The following is a 25865-nucleotide window of genomic DNA, read 5'->3' as shown; positions in this document are numbered from 1 at the left end:
CACCCCCCCCCCCCAAAGTCGACAAAAAAAATAGAAAAAAATGTAATATATTTTGGTAAAAAAATTTAAATACCGAAAGAAAATACCTTTTATATACTACTAGCTATAATACCCGGCGTTGCCCGGGTTTTCTTTAATGAGTCTTTTTCGATCACGGATATTTCCCTCTTTCTTTGAGCTATCAAACTGTGTCTAAAGTTAACTAATATGGCGACTTCCTATGCAACTCATGAAATAAACAAATCTAGATTTAAAGAAACATGGAAATGAATATAGTTCCCTCCCCCTTTTTTTTGATGGGTGCTGGGTATTTCGATTCCCTCCCCCTGAACTTCAAGTTATCCATCTGCCTGTTTCAGCTTCCAAAAATGCTTAGTTATAAAGCTGTAGAATTTTTTTTATGTACTTTTTATGGGCCCATAATTAATTTTAAAATATCTAAAATATCAACACATTATTATGAATAAATTGCTATGTATCAAATGCTAATAATATCTATAACCAATTTTGAGGTCTCTCTGAGCATTTCATTTAGCTAGGTGTAATTTTAAAAAGTGTGGTCTAGTGTCTCCCCTACACGTGCCAGAACTGTGATTTTTTTTTTTTTTTTAACTCATTTATTCTAATTAGATAATTTGTGTAATGAAATTTTATTTTTAATACATTTGTCCAAATAAAAAATTCACTGTCAACCTGGCAGTATAGAAGTAAGCAGTCACACACACGCAGTACAGTATGCCTGACCACAATTTTTTCCACAAGATGCTGAATTTATGCAGGGTGTCTCAGTTCCGGGTTTAAGAAACTTCTAGGAAAGATAGGGCACACCCAAATTACTTGGGAAGACTTCGGAAGGCAATGAGGAATCAGAAATGATACTGTAGCGTACACAGAAAACGCGGGTATGCTATCGTAAAAGTAAATATGCATTTCAACAAATAATAGAGGTCAAAGAAGGTGTTGACCATGAGCTGTAATGTGGGTCTTGTATCCCTGGTGCATAAAATTCTGATCAGCATTCTGGAAGGTTCCGGGCATGTCTCGGACTTCCCTGCAATGTGTGCAGCCAGTTTATTTCATATTATGTTCAGTTTTCTTGCATATGCAAAGGGGGATTTTAAATCTATTTCTATTTAACTTCTCACAACTACATTTTCTATATGAAAAAAGTGGAACAACCTCTTGAATGAATTTTTTAAAAACACAGAAATCGTAAACTTCTATACTATTTTGAAAATGCAGTGGGCTGTAGAGAGAGAGAGTTTGCCTATCACTAGCTTGACCAGAGATAAAAAAACAAGTTTGGTTAACCAAAGAAAATAGCTCGGGTATAACATGCTGTGGGAAAAAACCTCAGAAAATATTAGTCTAAAACTGACATATTTGCATAACATTCATTGCATGCGTGCATGATAGCTAATGGTTTTTCACAAAAAGGCATGAATTTTTTCGATATTAAAAAAAATTTCAAATTTCATTGTCACGATAGTTTAATTGTTATCTACAGATGATGCCATAAAAGAATTTTCAATTTTAGCACCACCTGTCGGCAACAAATATAACTATTCTTACAACAAATTTTTGTGATTTAATAAAATCCAAACTAAATTGCAAACTAAATTGTTTGTTTTTCAAATTAATGAGTTATTATTTTTTTGTTACTTTTTTTTATTACTTTGAGGAAAATTTTCCTCAGTAAATTTTTCACACACTTTGGAAAATGTGCTGCCAGCTATTGGTAAAATTATGTAGTCAAATACGCTTAGTAAATTATTAAACTATATATAATTAAGAAATAATATATTTTTTTTGTTTGATGAACTCAAAATTTCTGCAAATGTCAAGAAAATTCCTTCGTTGATCAATTTTAGCTAATTTTTCCCTATGCATATGGGAAAAATTTATCGCTAGTTACCATCTCTGAGGCGTGGGTCTAACACGCCGGGAAGACATAACAAACTGTGGGAGACTTCTTTACCTTTCCACTGTTACATCCTTACTTACAGAGTGCTCACAACTAAGGTGCTACTCTTCAAGTGCTGAAAATATGAACTGAACTTGTCGTTTCGTAGAATCTCTTGCTAAAAGTTTTAAATTATTCTCCTGCAAATGGAAATGACATTTCGCTTCTGAATATTTTTCCAATCAAACAATATTAAGGGCATCAAACTGATGCCTAGAAATTCTCTTGAGGAGCACTTCTTCGCACCTTTACTATGAGCCGCCCCTGGATGGAGTGTATGTGGAAAGAGAAAATTGAGAGCTTTCTGCCTTCCCGCCCCCCAAGAGAAAACCATCAGATATTTCTCTCATTTATTCTGTTATTTAGTAGCCTCTCTAACAAATTCTTTAGAAATTTTCTGAGTTTGATCCCATTTTGTTCACATTGTCATGTCCAGAGGGCAGCTGATGCTTTGCCAGATTTTCTGACGTCCTGCCCTCTTAGTAAGTGGTTGTGAAGTTGCGATTTCTACCAAAGTACAGACTTAAATTTTCTTCACTGTTTCCATCAAGCTTATTCAAATTTGCATAAATTTTGTTTTTTCATTACCATTAAAAAATTACTCGTAGAAGATGTTCAAGTTTATCTGTAAAACCGAAATTTTAGTTGATGAAAGCATAAGAAAGGGAGACATTACAGAAAAATTAGTTATCACACCAAGCCATTTAACAACTGTTAGCAAAAATCATCAGTCAACCGTAGGAAACAAAGCATCACTTGAAAGGAGGTAATGCAATTCAAGATTGCAGATTTAAGATCGACACAGCAATGATGAAGTTAGAAGGAATGAAACAAATCTTTTGTTTTCCCCCACTCCTGTAGACCAAGAATATGCAGAAGCAACTATGGTCCTACGCGTTAGAATGCAAATGTAAATTAAATGTAGAAAAATTATCACCAGAGCCTCAGATATTAAGCGGCTCTGGAGTACTTTGCAGTCCATGGTACAGCCACTGTGGTGGTGGAGTGGTCATTGCGATGGACTCGTATTGCAGTGACTCTAGTTTCAGCCCCACATCGCCATAGTGGTGCTCGGCTGAAGTTGGTTTTCTGTGGTTCCTAACTTCAAGGTGCAAATGCAAGTCGATCTCCCCATTAAAAAGTCTCGCCACATAGAGCAACAGGCCTACAAATAGTACAGATATTTAGTCATTACACTTTGGTAACTTCACTTCTGAAATATAGATGGCAGCATTGAAAAACCATACACAATACTAAATACACACTCACACTGTTAGGTACACACACTTATATTTCTGGCACAACTAACTAGGTAGTAAATTGCTCATCTCGATAGACCTGAGTTGTGCTTGGTTAAAAGAAAAGAAAGTAAGTCCATGGTATATATATTATAAAGCACTGATGATAAAAGTATTTTTAATTAGTGTGCGTGCATGCATGCTTTCATGTTGATTGTATTTTGCAAAATGGAAAAATTTATTTTGTGGTAAAATTGCTTTTTTTCCCCTTACAGTACTTTTGTGTATGTGAAGTTTCTAGCTGTGTGGGCCTTGGTGCTATTGGCTGACTTCATTTTGGAGTTTCGCTTCGAGTACCTGTGGCCCTTTTGGTTGTTGCTGCGCAGCGTTTACGATTCATTCAAATATCAAGGGCTGGTAAGAACTTATGAAAAATTAAACTTTGAATTCTGAAGAGATTCCAAAATAGTAATAACATGACTTTCATTTTAATATTTCGGCATAACTTTTTTAAAAATTTATATTATCTTTTGTTTTTTGCAGGCTTTTTCAGTTTTCTTTGTATTCATTGCTTTCACTTCAGACATGATTTGCTTCCTTTTTATCCCAGTTCATTGGCTGTTTTTTGCAGCTAGCACATACGTATGGGTTCAGTACGTGTGGCACACAGGTAATCTTGTACATATAATTATAAATATATCTTGTTTATTCTCACAAAATAAAACAAATGTGCCCCAGTAAGCTTAATGAAATATATTTAGATGAAAAAAATTATTTTCTACTTATATTTGTCTCAAGTTCATGTAATTTGCATTTGTTTTCATCAATTTAAAATTATCTCAAACGCCATCATTTTTGTTAACAAAATTTCTTCCTCCTGCTGGTCCTCAATTCATTTCCATAATTTTTCAGTAACTTTCCATCTTAGAAACTAAATAAATGAAAATAAAAGTGTGAGTGAGAAAGCAAGAAATTGTTCAGAGAAATCAGTAACTTCAAAATGTAGGAAACAAAATTTATGTCTACCAAAAAAAGAAACATGTCTCTACAAAAAAAGTGTATCAAAATGTATGAAACATATTGCAAATGTCTAGCATCAACATCAAGCTAATTTCTAAAATATATGTAACTAGCTGTTACCTGTGACTTTGCTCATGGGGATTTTATTTTAAAATTCCTGAAGTAATTGCTGAAAACTTGCCTAAAAATTGAGTTCCATTTACCCCAGTATCTCTTTATAAACCATGTTAGTGGTATCTCCTTTTGGGGCTAAGATAACCAAGCTACTTGTAGAGCTCACTCTGGAACATGTGCCATAGAATTGTCCATGTAAGAAACAGTCCTCTCTGAAGTCACTATTATCTGAAGAAAGCAACAGTTACTTATTTTATTACACAGCAGTCATGCATATCTCTAGTCTGTGATATTTCCGCCATTTTGGAGTACTTTTACCAAGTTTTAATTCAATAGAACCATTTTAAGAAAAATTAAATGTTTCTCCATATAGACTTTGAGCCCTCCTTATGACCCCTTTAGGGGTTGAATTTTAGAAAATCCTTTCTTATATAGTGAATCTCTACATTATAAAATAAAACTAGTGACCAAATTTCATATTTGTTTTAGCGGTTTCAGCTCGGCAATGATGAATCATTTTATATTAAACCTTTTACTTCCCTTACGAGCCCTTTAGGGGTTGATAAGAATGGGGTGCTTTCATATATTTAAAATTCACCTTAAATTTTGAACAAACATCAGTGCTGAGTGCTGACTTTATTTATGTGTGGATAAAGAAGTGTCTGAGATTTTTTTCTGTAATTTTTTTGGTTGGCATTTATTTTTGAGAGATGTCTCTTTTCAGAAGAATGACTCGTCTATTATTGAAAATAAAAATTTGAATTATGAAATTTAGTCAAAAGATGATTTTAGTTGCTTTCATAGTTTAGTCGTTTCATCAATGACACATAAAAACTTGAGTTCTGCTTGGCGTGAAGTAAACGCTCCCAGTTTTGCAAAAGATAAACAGAAATTACCATATTTCATTGTTTAAACAACTTGAATGTGATGTCATTAATCATAATACACTGCCAATGCTTCTGATGTTGTAATAAGAGTCTACAAATTATTATTTTATTCATTTATTTTTTCCACAGTGTATCTCATAATTAGGTTGCGCGAAGAATTACTGTGGGTAATTCTCCTGTAAACAAAAAAAAAATTAAATTAATGTATATGTAAAGACGGACTTTTCTCTCTATAGGCCAATTCATTTTGAAAACCAGTCTTAAATCTGATATTTTATTTTTGTCTATTTTCTGAGTGATATTAATATTCATGGATGAATTCGCTTTTAAAAACAGTTTAATTTTTGAAATGTTATTTATATTTATACAGAGAGGGGAATCTGTCTTCCTACCATCTCTCTATGGTTAATTTTTGTATATATAGAAGCATCAGTGCGGCTCAAAGAACTTAAAAACTTACCATTTCATCTAGATCTTTGTAGGCCATTTGCTGCTCATTGGTAAGTTATTAGATTTATTAAGAGGCATTTTAATGTGGCATCAAATATTATTTTTAGTATAAGGTAAAACAAAATAGTGGAAATCAAGATTTTAAATTAGGTTATACATAAAATTATTCATGCAGATTTATTTTAATAATGCTCATCTATTAGTGAATAAGTTTGATAATTTTAACAATTTTAAATGATGTTTTATTTTGAAAACAAAACATATCTCTTGTGCATTCATTTTAACTCTTCAAGCCAGTATGGAAATGGCTCATGCACTATACAAATGGTAATGCTACTAGTCTGCAGATGGCAACTGAAATACCCAAACTGAAAAATTCTAAGAGATAGCAGTGAAACTATCTTAAAAAGATGATAAAAACTCACAAGGACACTCGCATCTTATTGCATAGAGAAAAGTTACCATGTGGAAATTGCTTACACTTTTTATTGTTCGAAGGATTAAAGGCAAAGTATTAAATTTAAAGCGAAGTTTTTTCTATCCTGTAGTACACATTTCTGAGAGGGCATGTGATAAGACATTGAGACTTATGGGAGAATATAATCATTAATTGTGGAAAAGAAGGTAAAGTAATTAAGAGCACCACGTGCTAGTTCTTTCACAATGTACCAGAGAGAGCCAGTCATGCATTTCCAGTGGGGGGTACATGAATGAAGCACGAAAGGTTAGGAGCAAGGTCAATGAAGCAAATATGAAATATAAAGTTTTCCCCCTTAAAATAGAACTTTCTTCCGTTTACATAAAAGCTATGGTGGCACCAACTTGGAATCTATAAATATGAAAATCAGAGGTATATTCAATAGAATTTTTTTTCATAATTCTACTTGTTTTCTAAATGACATTTAAAAAGAATTCCATTTGTGTGGAACTCACAGAGAATTCAACGTATATTGTAGTGAAAAAATACTTCCTTATTAAGGTTAAAACTGCATTTTATTCTGTGATTAAAAAAAAATCAATGTTACACAGATTTTCTTAAAAGAGACGTAGTGCTTTTTGATGTTCTAAACTATCACCCATATCATGAAAAAAAGTTTCTTTGGTTAAAGTATGAAATATTTTATCTTTTCAGCATTGGCTACCCAGTCGTCACGCTTGGATTTGGTTTTAAGAGTTACGTTGGGTACAGAATGAGGCTTGTAAGTTCATTGATTCAATTGTATCATTCTGATAATATGAAAATATGATTTCTTCATATTTTGGGATTTTGTGCTTCCAATCACATTTGCATAGGTTTTGATTGACTCAGTCTTAGGAGCGAGGCACACTGAAACAATGGGACTCCAACATCGGCACACAGATTGGTTGAAAACCAATCCATGTTAATGTCGCTGTCCTATTGCTTGCCGTATTATTTCATTGTACACTGTGCCTTAAGGTCTGTTATAACTTAGATGAAAAAAAATGCTTTGTTATAATGTACTAGCTGATACCCGGCGACATTGCTCGCCCTGTAAAAAATGTATATATGTATAGCTTATTATTTTTTTAATCAAAAAAATTTCTGCATCAAGTAAGAAAAAAATTACTTTTATTTTTAAATATTTTAATTAAAAACTTCAGGCAGTCGCTTGTGGATACACAATATTTTGTGTTTTTCCATCTGTTGTGTAGATGTACATATTTTTGGGATTACCAACATGCGAACAGGTGACGAAAAACTGTCCGTGTGAAAAACAGGGCTCAAGTAGGTTGATACCTGCCACTGCCAACGACTGGCCTTGCGCTTTGTTGATTGTCATGGCAAAAGCTAAACGAATCGAGAACTGTAATCGCTTGAAAGTGAATGGCATTTCTTCAGTGATAATTGGGATACGTGGAATGAAGACGTCTTATACAAATACAAATACAACGCCACAACAGGCAAATTGCCCAACGAGGTGGCTGACTTAAGAACATCATGGATCCCCGAGCCATTTTTTGGAGGCCCTACCTACTACTGCTACACCGCACATGAACCCCGCCCACACAGCCCCCCCCCCGCGGAACCCCACAACGAATCGGTACATGCGGGAATGTGCGTGTACGTGTAGTGAAACCTGACGTGAAGTTTTTTTTTGTTTCTCTGTAATGCTTGTTATGTGTAGTGCTGCCATCTGCCACCAGTTTTTCAAACTATGAGTGAAGTGTTATGATTGAATGATTTATCGTTGTAGGACTGTTGCTCTCTGTGGCGAGACTTTTTAACAGGGAGATCGGTTCGCATTTGCGCCTTGAAGTTGGGAACCACAGAAAACCAACTTCAGCCGACCACCACTGTGGGGTTCGAACCTGGATCCTCGCATCGCGAGTCCGTCACTATAACCACTCGACCATCACAGCGGCTGTCTTCTTCGGCACATCCAGTTAGAATCGTTACTTCAATGATGTAATTGTGCAGTTTCTTCACGCAGAGTCTGGTGCCATTGCAGAGTCTCTGTCTCTCCAAATTTCTTAAAAGCATTCATTATAGGTGCTCCAACTTTGAGGGTCAAGTTGTGTGGTGACACATCCGGAATATCCAAAAAGTTCAGAAATTCTGCAGGATACAGAACTGTCTATGCTATGTCTGTGACAATGTGTCAACTGATTTGTAAGATATTGAGTCTCCCGGAATAATTTTTAGGATTTTTCGTTGCTCTTGTTCACACTGGCATTTTTCGGTGCCAGAATCGCTCTCTCACAAAGCCACTCATGGTGTCTGTGATTTCGTTAAATGTTTGGGAAGACTTTGCAAGTTCTTGAACTGACTTTGACAACTGGCAAAATCCATTTGGGAACGTGATCAGTTCAGCGTTTCGTGCCAGAGTGTTGATGATTTGCGGCAAGCATTGAGTTCATCAGCTGGCATTGAACATTTTTATTCACAGTTTTGTCGTCGTAGTCGTTCTCTGTTGTTAGGGACGTCATATGTCCAGCTTGTGCAGCGAATATTATTCAAATGCCTTTTTAAGCATTTTTTAAATTGAAACTATACCTACGATGGGCAGTTGATGAAATAAAGGCTGCATTAGCACTTACAGGACACCCTGTATATAGGCTAGCAGAAATACCCGGCGCTTTCCTGGTTTTCTTCAATTACTGGGAAAATTGGAAAAGTGACAAACCATTATAAAGGAATAAACTGTTAAAATGGCAGCATTAAAGATGTGACAAACCATTGTAAAGACATATTCACGTCTGAAACGCATTGTTGGGAACCACGGTAACTAAAGTAAACATTCCGAAAGTGATTGTTGAGGCCCCAAAAACCATTGTTGCCCGACAGTTTTTCGCCCATTCCGGGCATTTGCCCCGCTCTGACGAACTTTTAAAGTAGCCTACGGTTCAATCCCGGTCCTGTTTGGTATATATGCAAAATCTGGCGACGATCGGTCTAAAACTGTAGATTTGTATAAAGAACATACATACATACTTTCACATTCATATATAAGATTTTGTGAACAGATTATTTGTCCCAAAAAAAAAATTCAAATTGTCTGAATACTTTTAAAAAATGATGTTGGAAGTATATTGAAATTACATTCTTAGATAAATTAGATTATTGAAATTAAATGGTTTTTTTTTCAACTGAAGTTAAAATATTTTATTTCACATTATAGAGAAAGCAGAAAGAAGTTGCCAAAGAAAATGAGTTCTATTTACAACTTCTTCAACAGGCTTTGCCACCTGAAGCACCAAGTATAAGCGGAATTTGCTTAACAGAGAAAGACAAAGGTTTGTATTTATTTTCTATATGTATGTATTGCACCTTTCATCAGAAGCAAAAACTTTTTCATTTCTGGAACACCAAATTATGATTAATACTGACAAACTTTTGTGTACCACTAATAAAAACACATTTTGTTTCATTATATTGTGATATAAATCGATCCAAAAAAATGTTACTTGCTTACTGTATATCTTTACATACAACATCTACATATTGCTCCAAAATGAATGATTATTAAGATACATTAAATCTGCTAATGCTACTGAGATTTTAATTAAAATAATATCAAAGCACATTTAGCTCAAAGAATGTGTACACCTGTTGCAACTCACTGGTGTATAGTATAAAATGCAAAATCAAACAATGTCATCTCAATTGTAAAATTTGTAAAGGATTGCCTAGGATATATATTTTTTGAATTAATTCAACTTTAATCAATTACCAACTGTCATACATGCTCTTTAAAAATTAAAAAAGACAGATCTTGCGTTAAGAATTACATTAACATTAACTGCAACTTTTTTATTCAAATGGTCTGATCAACTGAATGACACCAATTATGACTTTCACATTTCTGAAACATTAACGAGTGTATAATTTATTAATTTTTCAAGCAAATGGAATTAAAAGTAATAAAAAAATTTTTTGAAACAGAAACTAAGTTTATTTAAAAACTTGAAAATGTAGTGTATGTAGAGATGCTCTGTCAATAAAAAGCTTTTTATTTATTTATCTTTCAAATTGTCATTCCTTTGCTTCAGCAGCTTCCAAAGTGACAGAGGAAGTTATTTTGAATGGGCACTGCATTTCTAATCATAACAACAACAATAGTAGCAGCAGTAGCAACAGAAAAAGCATTTGTGTGAACATTTCGAACAGCAGTTCAGTAAGCAGTCATAACAGTACGACGGCTCTCCTTTCACTACCGAGCATCACAAATGGTTCAACGTTTTCCGATATGGAGGTGCAAGAGTCTAAAAAGCAGCACAATGTGTGCAGCAGTTCCACGCAACATGCCATAGAAAAACATAATTATCAGTACATAGAAACACAGTTCTCTAAACAGACTAAAAGCATAAATGACTTTGATGAAAGTGACGAGAGCTGTGAGCGTGACAAGAGCACCTTCAAGAGTAATGGTGTAGCTCCATGTGCTGCTCCAATTTCTCGTTCTTCAAATCACAAGTGGAATCATAACAACAGTAGTAGTATGAAGGACAGTCTGACAGTATCTCATAGTGGAAGTTCAAAGAAAAACAGAAACAATTCATCTAAAGACATGACAGCTAATAATTTGAATAGTCAAAAAGATGACCACACTTACAGGTTTGGAATTTTTAAAAAATAAATTTTTGTTTTTTCTTTTTGTTTTGTCACATATTGCATATAACACAATTATCTCTCCATCTATCTCTTCATTATAATTTTACATCCATTTTGGAATGCTTATTGACTTGTATATAATTGTATGTATCAAGTGGCTTATTATGTGAACACCTGGTAAAAAAATGTCTTTACGAATAACAAATACAATTATCACTTACAATTGCAGTTATGGCTAATATATTGTCGTAAAATAATATTTATCTAAAATTAATTCAGTCTATTCAGTATTAAGAAAAAGTGTAAAAACCAGTATGGTTCGTTAGCATAAATTAGAAATACCATCTTTCTGTAATTATGTGTCAATTGTCAATAACTTGACTACCTAAAGCCCGAAGAAAATATTGCTACTGCCTTAGATTACCCATTCGGATTTTTTAAGCTTGAAAATCCTTAAGAAATTTCAGGGTAGTAGTAGTAATAGTGTAATTCCTTGTTTTTTGTCCAGAGAATTGGTAATAATATGCATTGCAGTTATTTTTAATTTTTAGTAGCATCTAATGTATCAAACTCATAAGTCCCAATGCTTCTGATTTATTCAAAAGGCTTATTATTTTTACCCATCAGTGATCGCCTCAAGCTTGCTAGGGAAAATATCTATATTCTATTCCCCAGTTTGAACCAGTGACCTCATGGTAACTTTCACAAGCCACCACACCACTCAGGCATAAAAGACAGGAAAAATACTATATTGGAACATTCTGGAAAAACAAGTTATATGATTGTGTTTTGCAATTCCAGAAAATCCCCAGTTTTCTTTTTTGTTGGTATGACACATTTTCTTCAATACAAAAAATATTTCATACAATAAACTTTAGATTTTTAGGTCGGGTAATTGGTATCTATGCAAACTATTTCTTTTTGATAGCCGGCTGGTTTTTTTTAGTGTATTTATCTTACTCTGGTAGAAAATTAACATGAAATGGTGCAAGATATAATAACAATGCTCATCAAAAAATAATTCTTAATCAGTTTACAGCTAAACAAAGTATGTGTTTATCTCATTTTGATGTGTAATATATTGTAGAAATCTAACACATGAGTTGTATTGAAGTTATTGAAAGAATTTCGCCCTGTTAATCAACATGCTTTTGAAGACTTACAGCTTCTAATACTAATTTTTGATACAAGTCTTGTTTAATTTTACAGATAATTGATAAAAGAAATAATTAATCACAAGTTTTTTTCATTGCTTTGGTTTATTGGATTTTGAATCACTAAAGACCTGGAGTTATTTCACCTTGAAGAGAAGTTTACTGCACCACACTTTTGTGTCTTGCGCAATAAGTAGCAACAGTAGCAATGTCATTAACACTTTTGAGTGGGGAACAAATTACATAATACAGATGTCACTAGATACCCTCGGAAGGGAAAAAACCTGCAAGGGGTTTGAAAATTTATCAAAGGCGATTTTGAGTGAGATAGCAGTGTTTCAAGTCTTGAAAAATATCGCTTATAGAGGGATTTGATGTAGTAGAGTATATTGTATGAAGAGGAGAACTTAACATTGGATTAGCTGCAAATATTCAAACAATATTTAAAAAAATATATTTGTAGAGAGATTTATCGTTATACCAAGTATCATTGTAGCATAGTTTTCACTGTATATAATTTGTGTATATTCAAATACATTTATGTAATTATATCTGTTTGTTTTCTCTTTTATGAAGGCTTGAAGCAGATATTAAAAGGCTTAAAGCAGATCTTCAAGCAAGCAGACAGTGTGAACAGGACCTCAGAAGCCAAATTCATGGCATCACAGTTGGGGAACGTTCTGTAAAAAATGAACTTCTTCAGTTACAGCAAGATAATGAAAGTTTACAGAACAAGTATGCCGCTTTTAATAAATGTTTCATTTGATTAGGATTTACTTTTGTCGTGGTATCTATGACACATAAGATACAAATTTTCTGCCTCTAAGCTCATAAAATTTAGGAAGCTTCTTTCCATTCTTAAATTATTTGAAAGATTAACAACAAATGTTTCTCAAACAATGTGTGTTTAAGGTTTTCTTACTGCTTTCATCACTTAACTAGGCTTCACAATTTGGTTACCGCCAGACAGCAGGACAAGCAGACAATAGCACAGTTAGAAAAGAAACTGCAAGAAGAACGAAAGATGAGAAGTTTGTTTGAGAACCAGTTAACTGCAGAGAGGAAAGCGAAAAAAGCAGAAGAAGCAGCCGCTGCGAGAGCTGTTGCAATGGCCACAGCGAGGTACTATCTTCTTGATTCCATCTATTTTATTCTCATGCGCCTTTCATATAAAATCTAAAGGGGTAACAATCAATTCGTCCTAGTATTGTCATTAGTTGTTCATAATGAAACCAATCTAACTTCCATTGAAAGAAAACTAACATTCTAGTTCCTTTAACAGTTGAAGCTATACTCTGTCAATGCTAGACTTACCAAATGGTGTAAAATCTTGTTCACCGCAAGGTATATAATACATCACTCCCATTCTTTCAAGGCTTTTGTTAATGCACAAATACATGAGATATTCCCCTGTTAATTTTTCAGTAAGAGTAAGTCTCTCCATAAGCTCATCACAACTATTTTTTTTTATATTAAATTTTGTTGATGTACAAGAATCTTGTTTGGTTCTGTAATATTTATATGTGCAATGGGTGGAACCAAACTTTATTATTTTTGAATCACATCCTAGATAATGAGGAATGAGTTTTTTCAAGCGGTAGACATGTCTAATGCATATAATTATCAATATAGTAGAGCAATCTTAGTACAAGTTAGATTTTGTGTATTATTACAATTTGAAGTGTATAGTGGCAACTAACAAAACTGAGAATTGATTAAAGTTTTTGATTGGTTAATCAGAATTTTTAATATTTTTTTTAAAATTTTTATTCAATTTATATTTATAATGAACATAGTACTGATATGATGCTATAAAATTATATTTTATTCATTTCACATACTTATTTGTAACATATAAACAATGTAGGAATAGATTGATAGATAAATTATTCTCAGCCACCTCGCTGGGCATTTTGCCTGTTGTGGTGTTGTATTTGTATTAAGAAATTAAAGGCCATCCGCTCTTGAAAGAATTTGATATGCTGAACTGAACATATTTATTAGTGGAATTTCCCTATATTGTCTTCTTTTTTCCCTCAAAAATTGTGTGTTTCAAGTTAGTCACTGATTTAAAAACTATTTTTGATCTTCATACTGTTGCTTGTATCCCTTAAAAAGTATAGAAAAATATTTAAGAGCTCCTAAATGAATGTTAGAACTACTGGGAACCCCCCAAAACAATGTTTTTCATTGTTTCATTGTTTTGCAATGAGCCCTCGGCTGACTGGAAATGTTCTATGGAAAAAATCTCCAGAATTGTGTTTCCTGCACTTCTAGATTGTTCTGCAGCAGCACTGATTTCTTTGTGGCATACGTCACAGATTTTGGCATATTCTGTTTTGGGGCTGGGGAAGCTAGTGCTTCCTAAATAAGAAAACTGCTATTCCCAGTGGGGATAATAAATTTTGATCTCATCTTCTGAAACTCCCATTAAACTCAATTTGAAGCTCTGCAGTTTAGTAGTTCTTGTAGGATAGACATATATTTCTTGATACTAAAAAATTTTATCGAAATATTGATAAAAATATTTAAAATATAGACACTCTTATCTGAAACGTATGTATAGGAACATAATTTAAGACACCTAATCACTCAAGTTTTTTTCTGAAATGTGAAGTTGGTCTGTATACTTGTAATGGAAGTTTTCATTCTAGTGTTTGATCACCAGTTAACTCAACTAAACTTTGCTATCAACGATTGATTTGTTAATCAAACCAGCCCTAAAACTTACTCTCCAATTTGACAAATTGACTCTCCAACAAAAGTAATCCATGTAACAAAATCTATAGCATTATAAGTAGGTGTATTGTTAAAACACATTCTGCTTCATATAAGTAATTTTGTATAAATTTGTCAAATATTGCTTTGTTGAGTAGAAACAAATCATAAAAAATTAATGACACTGATGTCTATTCTTCATGCTAGAACTGCAAATTTTTTTAAATTTTATTCAACAAGTTTTCACATTTTTCATGTTATCCATATTGCACTTAGGCTTTCACTGTTTGCATAGTATTTTCCAGTAAAACTAACATGGAGTATTAGGCATTTCTACTTTTTATAATAAAATTTTTTATTCCAAACTTTTTTAAAAATCAGAACGGAATGTACAGAGAGTTGCAAATCACGACGAAGAGATCTGGAAAATGACATGAAACAGTTGAGACGAGATTTAAAAGCAAGAGATGATAAAATTCAACAGATGGAAAGGCAAGCACAGGTGAGAAAAGAATTTTACAAGGCCCATTCCCCTACCTCTCCCTCCAAGATGATCAAAAATTAAAAATATTTTTAATATCTTTGTAAAATAATTAAGATAGAATATAAAAGTGTTTTCTTATGATATCTTATTTCTGGTAATTAAATGATTTTTGAAAGTTGGTAATCAAGAATTCTCTAGAAGAAATCCATTGCAACTCCCCCCCCCCCCCCACTCCTAAGGTCAATCCTGCATACACCCCTGGTTATTAGATTTGACTAAAACAATAAAACTGCTTTTGTAAAGTTGAATCTCTTTCCAATGATGTATTTTAAAGTCTCATTTGGGTATCGTAAGATTACCATTAAGTGTCCCAAAATACTGTTAGTGAATTAAAAAGAAAAAAAGAAGACATTCCAAAAACTTAATTGGGTCTAAACTACAATAGGTGCTCAAACTACAAATAGGTGCCTCCCAAGCTTCTAGGACACAACAATGTCTTGTTGCTATATTACAAAGTTTATTTACCAAACAATGAATTGTTTAAAAAAAATGAGAAGACTGTTTTGTAAGAAGTTTAGTGTGAACATCACATGCTAGTGGACTCAACAAGCAGTTGAATAGTCCTATGATTTGGTAATGATCACACAGTATCCCAAAAGATATAGGCAGCAGATGGCAAGCCATCATTGTGATCTAGAAGTTTGGGTGGGGGGGGGGGGGCTCTTTGCACATAAAAAATGTAACTTAAAACCAAATAAGTTTTTAGAACTTGTATTTTTTGGAAATTCACAACCAATTTTTTCTTTACCCCTGTACATAATGCTGTAATTCTGGGGTTCTCAAACTGTGCACTGCAGCACCCTGCTGCTCCACCAACCTTTTTCCGAAGTGTCACAGTGTTAGGAGCATTGTGGGTGTAAAAAGTTTGAGAATACCCCCCCCCCCTCCCTTCTAATCCTATGATACCCAAATGAGATGTGAAAAATGTTTTTGGAGAGAGATTCAACTTTATAAGAGGTTTCATTATTTTTATATATATAAATATAAAACAAAATGAATGACACATCACAATCCAGACCTGATTCTTTCAGGTTCAATTTGTTTTTGTTTCTAGCTGTCAGAAAAAAAAAGTTACTTTGTAAACATGTTTTAACCCTTTGAATGTAAAATTCTCATTTGTTATTGTTAATACAAAAAATAAAAACACTTTGCTGTACCCAACCATATGGGTCACTATGTCAAAGTGTATATGGGGAAAAGAATGGCATTTAGTAAAACTGTTATAGTTGAATATGCTCAGTAATAAATTTTACTTTCAGTCTTTGTCATCATACCAGGAAATACAGAGCACGCAGGCCTTGATGTCTGCAATTAATGCTCTTGAAGAGAAGAATGCCTGCCTTGAGACTAGTCTGAGTGCAGAAACAAGACTTAAACTCGACCTCTTCTCTGCTCTTGGAGAAGCAAAACGACAGCTTGAAATATCACAGTGTAAGTTTTCTATTCTGATCTTTGATTGGATTTTAAAAAATCTAAATTGATCGGTTTTTTCTAAAAAAACAAATTAATTTTTCCTACTTGTGAACTTTAACTCTTCCTTATTTTATTTTTATTCACCTCTAATTCTTTTTTCCATTGTACTGAACACATTTAAACATCAGGATAAAAATGGTTACAGATGAGTACAGTGATACCTCAGCTAACAAAGAAAATTCATTCCACAATCACATTTGTTAGCCGAAACACAGTTTCTCATAGGTTTCTATAGAAAATCGTTTGATTCATGCCAGGCACTGTCCGAAATATAAAGATAAGTTTTTATAAAATACTAAAAAGCACTGTAAAAAAGGTAAACTGGCAGAGAAGGGTCCAGTCTTGATGAAAGAATTTATAGGAAGATGAGAAACTGAAAATATTTTTGCTTTATGTACATGTCATAGCACACATGCTACTCGTCTTTTTTTTTATACAGGTTTGTAGGTTCTCTTTTTGTGTTGTAGTCAACTCATTTCTGTTTTATGCATACAGATGAAAAAAATAAACTCTCAGAATGTCTTGGCCATTCAGCTTTATGCTAAGAATCTTGCACTGGAAGCAAGTGTGCTCTGAAAGCATTCGAGTCTAGGCTCATTTTTTTTAAATTTCATTTTCTCTGAGGTTAATCTTTCATTCTACATGAATTGGTTCAAATGTTTTCCAAAAAAGAAAGAGGTAGGCCTATGTACGTTTAGAAAGTGATTTCAAAGCAGATGTGAATTAATCAGGCTTGAGGGACGGTTATTGATTCTTTGATGATTGGCGTGAAAATTCAGCTCACAATGTGGCTTTGTTATGTTAGCTCATGCATCCATATCAACAGAAGTTTTTGTAAGCCGAATCTGTATTACTTAGCTCACATTACTTAGCTGGATTTCACAACATCCAGCTTATGAAAGGTATTCATTAACCTTAAAGCAGCAATGATGAGATATCTCTCATAACTCGATGCTTTTTAGTTCAGCAGCCACGAAATATTTCTCCTTTAACCTTTATTTTGGCAATAATGAGCATAGCTAGTGCGTTGTAATTGTTTTTACAGTCAAACATGAACCTCCCTCTCAACCAGGTCAATGATTGATAACAGAAGGGGAGAGAAAGAGAGAGGAGACAGTGTTTTTGTTCTTATTTTTTTTTGTTTCCTATTGAGGTGGTGTAGGAATATTCATACAGTATGAATAGCAGAAAGCGATTGACATAGGCAGAGATAGACTTGAAGGTCTGGGAGGCACGATGAGGTCTATTCATATATACGCAAAAAATACATTGGATCAGTCGGCTTTAACTTTGTCTCTCTCTCCCCCCCCCCCCCCCCCCCCAGTGTCAATCTTCTTGAAAACAGGTGGCATTTCAAGAGAGAAAATTTGATTTCCACTGCAGGGGTTATAACGTGGATCAAGGAAATTTAAAAAACCACTTAGAGGGTTAAAAATATTAATCCATGTAAATGTACAGTACACTAGTTTGTAGCTTGCAAGTGGTATCCATGTTGTGTATCTAGCCCAGAAACGTAGAACATTGTGCACTATCCTTGCCTATCCTTGAATGTTGCTTCGTACTTAAAATTTGAACGATTTTACACATGAATTTCACACAGTGAATTTACACATTCATATCTTGTTCTAATTAACGTCTAAATATTTTGAATAAATGTGTGAGAATTTATGCATATTTATGTGCTTTGTTTTATTTTTCAATTGTTCTTTCTTTTGTTGCAGCAATGGTGTTGCAGAAAGATAAAGAAATCGATGAACTGAAATCCAAAATCGCCGAGGTTATGGCAGTCATGCCGGTCACCTCTAGTCCCAGCTACCCGCAGTCACCACCTGCCATCACCCTTGCATCTGGGATAGTATCTTCTCTTTTGTATTCACCAAAATATATTGGTGAAGAGAAGGTCACAAAGTCCAATCTTGACCCAAATGCATCGGTGTACACCCCAAAAGTTGTCCCTTCAGATATGTGAAACTTGATCGATTGCCAATGAACTCCGGGGAGTTCAAAAAAATATATATTTGTTGTCTTTTTTTTCCTCCGCAGTGGCTGTTGTACTTTTTTTTGTGTTTTTTTTCCTTTTGTGGATTTGGGAAAAGATTTCATAAAAAGTGATCTTTTAATGATTGACGCTAATCTTATGTAAATGTTTTATGCACATTTTACACGTGCTTCTAAAAGTTGTGAGAATATACTGGTGTAGCTTTCTTTTCTTTTTTTTTCTCGTGACAAATGGCTTAAAGTTCAGCAGTGTTTTAGAAAGGTGTACTGTGATTCAGAACTTTTTACAATTTTTTTTTTTTCCAAATTCCCTCTTTTTGTTTTCTTTTTTTTCCCATCAGCGACCACCCTCTGTGTTGTGTGAAACTAGTAATTTTTCCTAAAGAAAATATTCTTGAATGGTAGACATTTCCAGTGTTTATAGTAGCAATTTATAATACAAATGTACATGAATATTCTAAAGAAGAGGGACTTTATTGCACTTTTACGTCTGACATCAAAGCCCAGTGAAACAAGAAATACCAGGAATTTTTTTTTTCTCTGAAATAAACCTGCAAGCATTTTCAACCCGCTGCATTCTTCAAGGATCATAGTTTGGTATTTTGTGCAAAAGTACATCAGACATGCCTTTGATTGGCATTATTTTCGAGCTTGCTGCAAAGTGTTCAGATGCATGTTTTCATAATTTCAAATGCATTTGTTGTTACATTATTTTTTTGAGCTGCCTTTATTTTAATTAAAAGGGAGTTGATGTGTATGTCGTAGTACAAAATCATCAGTTGAAATGGTAAAAAAAAAAAAAAAATTACTTACTAAAATAATATCGTCTTATCATTTATTCATTAAATTTTATTCAACGGTTAGTTTGATTTAAAGCATTAAAAAACTGAAATGCATTAACAATTTTGCCTTCGTTAAAAAATATTTAACTTCATGATAAATGGTTGTTGCCATAACATTTTTAATGTCCTAAGCATATTATAATACTGACTGCTAAAAGTTGTTGTGCATGCAACAGCTTATATAACAAAGACGCCACTTTATCTTGCCCCTGTGGAGTGGATGGTTACACATAGTACCTTCATGTAGAGCTTTTGGCACACATTATTTGCAGATATTGTCATACCAAGTGATGCTGCAACCATGGATGTAACAGTTGTAGAGATTGCTTGTTGATTCCGCTTGGCTACATACTGTATAGCAACTGGCTACTATAGCAATATGTAGATTATGGAAACAATTCCAAACAATTGTCCAGGGACCTGTGCCTGGTCAACCAAGGGTCACTGCCCCCTTGATGATCTGTGTATTGCTATGGTGGTATCTGTACACTGGCAGAGCAGAATCAACGAGTGACCTCCACGGCTGTTACATCGGTGGTTGCAATGCTACTTGGTAAGACAATATCTGCCAGTACTGTGTACCGAAGGCTCCACATGAAAGGACTGTACACCCAAGCACCACAGTTTGTGTTCCACTGGCCATTCAATCCAGAGGGGTAAAATTAAAGTGGTATCATTATGTTATACAAGGCATTGCATGCCCAAGTTTTGGAAGCCAGTATAAATCCATAAATTTCTCAATGTTGCTGGGATCTGATTTCTACAAGAATTCCATAGAAATCTAATTTCCACGTGTCTGAAATTTTCTAACCTCGCAAAAGATGTGATGCATGTGTTTTCAAATGTTTCTCCTACCAGGGGTGGACAAATTGTCAAAATTTGATGTGCCCAGTCAATCATGTAACTTAAAGTAACAGATTCCCAAATCTCGCACACAATATTTTATTTACATGCCCAAAAAAATATAAATATATTATCACTATTCACTGACTTTTTCAAAAATAAAAAAATTTCTGTATTTGTATAAAAACATTGAAAGATATGTAAAGAAAATTGAAATATTGAAAGAAATGTAAAATTTAAAATTGTATGTCCACCAATCAAAAATCTGTAATCAGTCAAACCATCAATTATAATTTTGTACTGTTAATGTGAAGGGCTTGGTCACACCAGTGACTCCCACATATGATGGTTGACAGGGCTCCAACCTGGGATTAATCCCATTTTTCTCAACTTGTATATTTACTATAGAGGAAAGACCCTTGAAAATCTTACCAGAGGGCCTGCCGAAAGTCCCAGCCTATGGATGCCAGGTACAGGATGCAAGTGCAGTGCCTGTCTCAAACCTCAAAATATTGAGGGATCGTAAAAATAGATCAATATACTGCTGTTGACTACACCTTGCATCATGACTGTATGGAATTCAACTCATGTGTAGAAACACTGCATTCATTGCGATAATCACAAATCGGAGTGTTTAAACATTTCTTTTTTAATATTCTCACGTCAGGTGGTCACAAAATATAAATGGCCAGTCAATGTTTTTACATGCATGTAAAGCAATAGATTTGTCCAACCCTGTCTCCATTATGGCCAGCATATCTTCAGCAATCTTCGGAATGGATGCATGTAAATTGACATTTTTGAAGAAGGGGGGGGGGGAATGCAACAAGAATTCATTAGGAAAATTATCTCAAGCCAGTTGTAGGATTTGATCCTTGATAGTTGAAATAGAATTTTTTTAGGTGAAAATTAAAAATTTTAATACAAATAGCTCACTAGGCTTTGGACTAAACTTGATTAAACACTTCTTTTAATTATCACTCTAAAGGCTGAAAACATAATGCTGTGGCAAGCAAAGCAACAAATAAAGAGGATAGAGAAGCAAGAACACAGCCATGAGCAAGGAATCGCACAAACGTAGTTGGCATTTGGTATTGCAGAGTGCCCTAAAGCAATATGTTGCAGAACAATCTGAAGGAATTTTAAGAAAAATGTAGAAAACACTATTATGGGAGTTTTTACTGCAGAACATTTCTCTCTATTCAGCCAGGGGGCTCGTTGCAGAACAATACAAAACATTCTGCTTTTGGTGCAAAGCGTTATCAAGCAAAAATTTGCAATGGGTTTGTTTTTCTTATAATTGTGGAATCCGCTCTATGATTTTGGAATTTGCAAAAATTCCAGAATTATAAAGATCAAAGCTCAGCTATCTATTTAGAAAAAAAAAGAGTGGGGGAAAATATCACTATTTTTAAGAATAACTACATATAAATATCCCATGTGTCTTTTGATCCCCTTCCCCACATCCTTTGACAGGGTATTTAAGCCCAAGCATTTTCCAGAAAATCAAAACCTTGAACCAAAAATTAGCAACCTTTACTTGATTATTAACTTTCTGGGTACTGTCAATATTTCTATAGTAGGCTGTACCGAATGTTTATTTTGTTATGTTGGGGTTTCACACAGGTGTAAAAAATTGTAGAAATATGATGTCGATCAGCGATCCTCCTAACATGTCTCAAGATCATCGTTAGCCACTGGAAAATCAATATTCAGAAGCCTCCTACTGAAGTTACCTGTTCTTTTTATATTTGCTATTGAAAACGGTAGTGATCTCATAATTCTGAGACCCTCCTATAAACCTATATCAGTCTTTTCTAGTCTAATGGAGAAGGGGGGTACTGTTTTTGCATCAATATTTGTTGATTTAATAACCAGCATAAAAAACACTGTACAGCCCACTGGAAATATTAATAGTACATAGAAAATTAATAATCAAGTAAAGGTTGCCAATTTTTCCACAGAAACAAACATACAAACGATAAATCGTTTTCAGTTTGTGTGCATAAAATTCAAGCAAGTGTGCATTAAAAAAAAGTTCTACAAGAAATTTTATATTTATTTATTGGAAATTATTTACTTGTTGTGTTCATTTGATTGGTCATGGCATTTTAAAATATTTCCAGGAACAAAAAATTAGCAAGTCAGTCTGGAAATAGTTTTGCAGTTCTTTTTACAACAAAAACACTGCAGACGAACCTTTCAACAGCCTTCTTGAATCTTCGCACGAAGCAAAAGCCATGAAAACAAAACTTTTTGATTCCTTTGAAGTAGAGTTTCCATTCGACTATGATGAGCGTTTGTATATGCAGGCGCATAGGAATTCATATATTGGATTTTGCTACTGTGCCCTTTTTGTCCCTCGTTTGCTTTGCTTGCAGCCCCACCATGTTTTCATCCTGAGCCAATGGCCTTCCAAGTTTGTCAAATGCAGCCTGCGCTGTTTCAATGGTTGAAACTGCCTCTTATAAGCTATATATTTGATGTAATTTGTTCATCGAGTTAAAAATATTGTCATTTATGCTAGTGACTAAATTAATTTTTATGAGTAAAAATTGACACTCGTGGGGGAAATACCTCAAACGTATAAACTTTCTGGAATTTATTTTGAATTCCTCACTAAAAATGTCTTCGAAATATGCGTGTATAATTAACATTTTACATTAAATCCACAATGAATTTCTAATTATTGAAGTATGATCAATGTTTTTTCAGCAATGTTTTTATTCTCCACCTGATAAGTCAGTTTTGCAGAGAAGAAACATCAAATTCAGACATCACTTTGAATACCCAACAATGGTATTTTCTTAGATGTTTTTTTACAGAATTTCACATTACAACTTGTTAATGTGCAGGGCAATGTTTAATATGTTAAACATGGGGAAACTTAAAAACTGTAATTTTATGGAAGAGTAAACAATGCTTTTTTGCCTGATATAATCGCAAAAGAAGACAAATGAGAAGGCAAATACACCAGAAAAAAAAATGAAATTCCTAATTCATTTCAACGAACTATGGGAGCGTTGTCTTTGGCAAATAAGTATAATATAACCACTATCATGCTGACTGGGATCCCACTTTGATTGCGATATCAAATCTTGACTGTCGGTTGCTCAACAGAAAAATATACATCTTTATAAGTCAAACTGTTTCCTGAACACAACATTTGACTTGTGCAGATGTATATTATTCCGCTGAGCAACCAGTAGTTGAGATTTGGTATCCTTGCTGATTAATTAAAACCCTGAATTTTAACCAATTCGTGACAGTGGCAACTTGCAGAATCGAAACCAACAAACACTAGGTTCATATTCCTATGTGGCAGCAAAATAAAGGATAAACCCAAAATGTGAAAATTTGCACATTCATGCTTCTAGCAGGGGGGAGGTGGGGGGAGTGACGACAATATTTATCCTCTGAAGACGATACCGATAGTGTGTCAGAATGTTTTTAGGAATTTCATATTCTTTCTGGTGTATTTTCCTTTTTGTTGTTAGTCTTTGTGGTAATTTTTCCACCTAAATTGAAATTTGTTCTAAAAATTTGTCAAACCATCTGCTTGTCTCTAAGAAATATCTAATTCGAAAAACTTTATTTTCTGCTGTGGCTTAGATTTTGGTTTTTCTTATTTTGTTCGCATGTGTTTACAAAGTAAACTTAACAGAAAATGTAGCTCATCATTTTTCTTCGACAAAGATGATTCTTTGCTCTCAAATTGAAAAAGTGTGTGTGTTTTTTTTCCGCTCTTCAAGTTCTTGAAGAAAAAAAGAAATCGATGCTGTAGAGTTTACAGTTAGACATATTCATCTTTTTTTAATGTTAAGTTTAAATTATTCTAGTTTTCATATTGTGCCAAGTTTAACATGAGTTGTGGACCGGTGGTGTTTCCGATGCAACATAAAAGAAGAAAATGTTTCACTGCGCTTCTCTTCCTCCCGTTCGCTCGCTGTTGTGGTAGTGCATGTTTGTGTTTTGTTGTGGCTAAATGGGTGGTCAAAAAGCCATTGTTTTAGTTTGTTTTTTGCCAATTTTCTTATCAGTCTTGTAAGTCTTTGCTCCTTCACCCCCCCCCCCTACCATTCTTACCTTATCTTTATGTCGTGTTCAGGCTGTCATCTGTATTTCTGTGGTTGCTTGCAAGCAACTCTATGGAATTTAAAAAAAGTGTTTTTTGCTGGAATGTGTTTCAGTTCAAAATGTCCCACACTGTGCAGTGGAGTTTAGACTTGACTGTATGAATAAAGTCTTTCATTGAAATGCATTTTTTTTGTTAGATTTTTTTTTTTGTATTTATACTGTTTTAATGTTATTTCAGGGTTCCTAACAACTTGGAAAGTCAGGAAAAATTTAAAATAGTTGTCAAAAGTTATAGGGAAATACATTCAAGTTGCCATACTGGGGACAATTTTGAACTTTGCATTGAAAAAACAACCCCTCAATGAAACTAAGATTAAAAACAAAATACACACGTTCTGAAGGGTGTTTAGGCTTTTTGTAGGAGAGACTGTTGTACCTGCGGACAAAATTCAGATTTTAATTTTGCTCATCCACTGTGTGGGCAACATATTTTCACTTGGTAAAATGCTCAGGTTTTGCTCTAAACCCTTGTGAATAAAGTAATATATTTTATAAAATCTAAAATTTGGAATGCTGCATTAAAAAAAAATTTTTTTGGAGATATAATTTTTGTTTTTAAATACAGCCAGCAGCTGTTCCTATGGACACACAGATTTATCTGCGGACATAAGGCCACAAAATATTTAAGGAATTTTTTCCCCTCCAACAATCACGAGCACATAGTCGTCAACCAATTACATATCTAAAGGAAAAAAAATCAATTTAAAAACACTTGTGCAGGACCTACTTCTTTATATCAATCATGTTATATGGTTTTTACAGAAAACTAAAACACTGCTTTATAGGGAAATTTGAAGAAAAACTAAAAATAATGAATTAATTTTTTTTTTCAAAAATGGCTGATGTATCTGGGGACAAAAACGATTGGTCTGAATGTATATCGACTGTACAAAGGTACAACTCAAGTCTTTTTTTTTCATAAAGGGAGATAGCAACAAGTTTTTTTACTTTCACTTTCGAAAAAAAAGAGTAAAAATTATAGGCTTATCTTGTCTTCCACGAGCCAGCTTTACATGAGCAACTGCTTATCACTAGTTTACATTTGTTGGGAAGCTCCACTCTGCATGTTTGTGGGTACAACTGTCTTTAGGTACAGCAGTCTACCTGACTGATAATTCAAACACTTTAGGTGATTTAGTATCTAAAAAAAAAAATTCAGCATCCACGGGTGCCCTAATTCAGGACAGTATAGTTTTGTGTGTGGTCGCATGTTTATATGCCTTAGTTTTCACTTTTGCAACAGGTTAAATCTTTCAGGGCTCCCACTTTTCCTTTTTTACGAAATGCTATCAACAAAATTTGTGTAATTGATTTTAATTGAGAAGGGAATCATTGATATGTTGCCAAATATTACAAATGTTATAGATTGCAATTAATGATTCTGCCAAAGCAAAAATTTTATTGTTTTTA

General features: G+C 33.8%; 1 protein-coding gene across 2 annotated transcripts in view; it reads left to right on the top strand.

The window, feature by feature from the left end:
* LOC149076803 (macoilin-1) overlaps positions 1-19422 on the top strand; it is a 61102-nt gene extending 41680 nt beyond the window's left edge. The window contains exons 2-12 of one of the 2 annotated variants that reach the window (XM_089244485.1): positions 3477-3618; positions 3745-3871; positions 5593-5722; positions 6805-6871; positions 9314-9428; positions 10188-10749; positions 12477-12635; positions 12843-13022; positions 15000-15120; positions 16422-16593; positions 18357-19422. In XM_089244485.1, the coding sequence (XP_089100611.1) occupies positions 3477-3618; positions 3745-3871; positions 5593-5722; positions 6805-6871; positions 9314-9428; positions 10188-10749; positions 12477-12635; positions 12843-13022; positions 15000-15120; positions 16422-16593; positions 18357-18604 (2023 nt within the window). In that variant the 3' untranslated portion in view covers positions 18605-19422. Of the gene's footprint in view, positions 1-3476; positions 3619-3744; positions 3872-5592; positions 5723-6804; positions 6872-9313; positions 9429-10184; positions 10750-12476; positions 12636-12842; positions 13023-14999; positions 15121-16421; positions 16594-18356 lie in introns of both variants that reach the window. The other variant, XM_089244484.1, reaches the window with a different exon arrangement.
* Positions 19423-25865: the final 6443 nt, after the last annotated feature.

The sequence above is a fragment of the Pholcus phalangioides genome, unplaced genomic scaffold (genome assembly GCF_987345545.1).
Source record: "Pholcus phalangioides strain wild (caught in Gottingen) unplaced genomic scaffold, Ppha-v1.0 ptg000015l_1, whole genome shotgun sequence".
Classification (NCBI taxonomy): domain Eukaryota; kingdom Metazoa; phylum Arthropoda; class Arachnida; order Araneae; family Pholcidae; genus Pholcus; species Pholcus phalangioides.
Note: the sequence above shows the minus strand (reverse complement) of the source record. Positions and strands in the feature narration are given on the sequence as shown.